The sequence below is a fragment of the Nothoprocta perdicaria genome, unplaced genomic scaffold (assembly GCF_003342845.1).
Source record: "Nothoprocta perdicaria isolate Ctin4 unplaced genomic scaffold, notPer1 scaffold_580, whole genome shotgun sequence".
Classification (NCBI taxonomy): Eukaryota; Metazoa; Chordata; class Aves; order Tinamiformes; family Tinamidae; genus Nothoprocta; species Nothoprocta perdicaria.
Genome location: NW_020455844.1, coordinates 13,040 through 16,757, shown reverse-complemented (window position 1 = coordinate 16,757; position 3,718 = coordinate 13,040). Strand labels below are relative to the sequence as shown.

The 3,718-nt window shown below is 42.6% G+C and overlaps 1 protein-coding gene across 1 annotated transcript in view; it reads left to right on the top strand.

Annotated features, from left to right (window-relative positions):
* LOC112955588 (amine sulfotransferase-like) overlaps nucleotides 1-3,718 on the top strand; it is an 11,406-nt gene that overhangs the window by 2,180 nt on the left and 5,508 nt on the right. The window contains exons 2-4 of the mRNA XM_026048913.1: nucleotides 491-655; nucleotides 1,626-1,834; nucleotides 2,451-2,577. Of these exons, the coding sequence (XP_025904698.1) occupies nucleotides 514-655; nucleotides 1,626-1,834; nucleotides 2,451-2,577 (478 nt within the window). The 5' untranslated portion in view covers nucleotides 491-513. The remainder of the gene's footprint in view (nucleotides 1-490; nucleotides 656-1,625; nucleotides 1,835-2,450; nucleotides 2,578-3,718) is intronic.

The following is a 3,718-nucleotide window of genomic DNA, read 5'->3' as shown; positions in this document are numbered from 1 at the left end:
TCTTTGGGGACAGGCTGCGAGCAGTGGCTGTTGAACGGCTGTTGCGCCTGGGTGTAGGGGTGGCTGGAGCTTCATGCTCGGGGGTAAGCTGGGTGTGTGCTAGTTACGCTAGCTCTCCTGTGGAGTTAGTGGGACCCCAAGGAAAACTTTAGGATCTCTCAGCTTCTGAAGCAGCTTTGACAAGACATTTTTACACAGGCTGCTTTCAGTTACATCTCTTCATAACTCCATGGAGCTTACATGTGTGAGTGAGTAAGGGGACATGCTCTTCCTTGCACTTTCTTCTCATGAGGAACGTATCATTTGGAATATATCTGTGCCTATCTGAAAGCTATATTTCTGAGCACTCTTCTTCAGAAAATTTGCTGAAATATATCTGTATCTGGCAGTGGACATTCTTCTTTGAAATACAGTTTTATTTACTTGTTCATTTTTTTCTGTAGTATGGCAACACAAGAAAAAAGAGTATCTTTGTATTTTCTCGTTGCAGGTTATCCATTTGCAAGAGACACAATGGAACCCTCCAAAGAGTATCTATTCAACCACAAAGGATGTTATTTTGCAGCAAAAGAAACTACACCTGAGTACATTGATTCCCTGGAGACATTTGAAATCAGAGACAGTGATGTTTTCTTAGCTACTTTTCCAAAATCAGGTGAGAACATAATTGCCACCATATGAAAAAGATCAAGCAAATAATCAAACAAAATAAAGCATCCATAGAGGGATCTGTGTTTGTTAGAAATATGGGGCAGAGCCATGGCCTGATAAGACAGGTCTGGGGCTCCTGCTTGTGTCCATYTGAATCTTCATCATTCTTGGATCTCAGCCCTGTAGAGGCACTCAGAGCAAGCTTACTCTATGCAAKCATTTCTGCATGGACTTCAATTCTCTCAGGTGTCCATCTTTACTGGTGTGAAAAACACTGGGAGGAAGGAACTGGACCACACTCTAGTACAGAACAGGAAATGTAGTATAGAAGGGGGAAAAAGGCCACACAATGCAACTTTGAGAAGGCTAAATGGTTCTTCCAATTACCCAGATGAGTCAGGTACTCAGCATTCACCTTGCACCATYCTCCCCCAACACACCATTCATGCTGGAGGYACAGTGAGGCACCATAGCCCAGGAAACAGAATTTCCCTAGGAAACCTTGGGATCTGCTTGGTGGAAGCAGCTGCATTTGTGGGATTCATCAGTGCCTTACAAACTTGGCATTATTAGCTGTAGGTTTCATGACATCTCACAACAGCTGGCAGGGTTCCTGGGAGAGACCATATTTTCTAGAGCCCCTCAGCAGGAGAGAGTTTTAGATCTGGGGTCCACAGAGATGCAGGAATTCACTTGGAAACAAGGCCTGAGGACACATGTAGCTTGTTTTGAATACAGTGGGTAAAGAAACAAAATGCTTACTTAGAGAACATAACATTTCTGCAGTGACTAAAGAAAGCTATGTTTGCCTTGTGCACTCAGCAGGTAGTATCCCAGACTGTGCTGGGTCTCTTTGGTCTGGTAAGAAGTGCTTCTATCTCACATCTGTGAAGAGGCTCTATATACGAGCTTAGAACAAGGAAAGAAAGAAATGAAAAACAAACAAGGTCCAAATAAAATATTTTCCTTCTCAGGAACTGTGTGGACTCAGAATATTTTGAGTTTAGTAATTTATGAAGGCCACCGTAATGGAACGGAGGACGTAGAGAACATGGACAGAATCCCATGGCTGGAATACAATATTAAAAATATGGATTATGCAGCTCTTCCTGCACCTCGTGTCTTTGCCACTCACCTACCTTACTACTTAACTCCAAGAGACCTGAGAAACAAAAGAGCACGTGTAAGTATGATCACGGGGATTCCTCTTACCTGTCAGTCTCCAGAACCGGCCTGCCTGCTGCCTCTGGCATCTGCTTCCCATCCTGCTTGGTATCCCTGCTGGAGCAGGGGTTTAGACTAGATGATCTCCAGAGGTCCCTTCCAACCTCATCCATTCTGTGCTTCTGCGAGCTCGCTGAGGCYCCTGGTGAGGTTAGTGCTGCCCAGAAGCTGGAAATGCCAGGAAAATCTTTTTAATTTCATCAAAAAATCTAAACCTAAATCAAGGCAAAAATGAAGATGAAGCTGAAATTGATTTTCCTTCCAAGCAAGTTCCAACGATTTTCTACCACTGTTCGTCCACACCTCACTGCCTTGCCAAGACGAATAGAAGCACTGACATGTGTAATCCTGATCTCTTCACGATAGGTAGCCATGGGTATTGAAGGACTCCACAGGGAAATGTCACCTGCTCTAAACAAAACAATGGTGAAACATTATCTGGAATTGACTTATCATATTTGTCATCTCCAAGCTGTTTTCTCACAGGTTATGTAAGGATAGCCACAGAAAACTACATAGAGAGTCAGCGTAATGGATCTCCCATTTTCAGACTAACGTTGTTGTCTCTTTTGCAGGTTATTTATGTTACCAGGAACCCCAAGGATGTTGTGGTTTCATATTTTCACTTTTCCAAAATCATGTACACACTAGAGGAAGTATCAGATTTCAACCTTTTCTTAGAGAGATTTTTAGCTGGCAAAGGTAAGATTTGTATCCTGCTAAGAAGCCCAAATCCCACTGCCTACTTTGAGGCTGAATGGAGATCCATTAGAGCAATCAGTGTCACCAACCCGGAGTTCTCAGCCAAGAGGAACCTGAATGCAAAGCTGTGGAGGTGACTTGAGCTTGAGACCATTTTCTGTTGGCAAATGATGCTCAAAGGGGATATGATAGGCAGAGATTTGCTGCTCTGCAGCAAAGTGCAAGGAACTTATTCTTTCCCAATTAGACATGCACACAGAAAATATGCGCTGTGACACAACCGGGAAGCAGATCAGTTTGACCTCATCTGCATGCAGGATTGTCACCCAAACATTGTGATCATGTGTCAAAATATCAGAAAGAAATCTCTCAGAATAGCAGAATATGCAACCTTAAAAGAACCTTTCCGAAGACGTAGAAGGAAATAGTGAATTCTTAATAACCGCTGCATGCACACGAAATAGTTTGCTATTCACTACCAAACCCCTTCGACATTGTGTCCCTTTGAGCACAACTACCTGCCAAGCCTCAAAAAAAAAAAAAAGACCAAGGAAATCACTGAATCTTACAATTCTGTCCTCCGAAGTACTGGAGGTACCAAAAAACATTATAAATCTACAGTATTTATCCTGCTAATTGCATTTCTCTCTCGCTCTCTTTTTTTTGTTTGTTTTTTTATATATTATTATCTTCCTGCGTAAGTCCTGGGTGGTTCATGGGTGGATCACGTTACAGGCTGGTACAGCCATGCTCAGGATTTCAATATACTCTTCCTTACCTACGAAGAAATGAAAAAGGTGAGATGGGTTAGATATCACTGTATTCCAAATATTCTCCCCCTGGTTCTAGAGTAGTTTCAGATAGGCCTCTGTGATAAGAGTTCATRCTAGAAAGCCCTAAATCCCTTGAGGAATAGATTCAAATAGATGATGCTTGTAAGGAGATACTCACGTGTCTCATTTGTGCCCAGGTCTTAGCACTTCCTATGGAAGGATTCTATGAAGCCCTTTGCAGTACGGCAGAAGTCTGCCCCTCTACCATCGCAAAAATAACTTCTGAAACAACACAGAAGAAGATCTTTACAAGGTACCTTCCATGTTATGTTCATAAGGACAGTTCCTCTAAAGGACAGTAGTGCTTA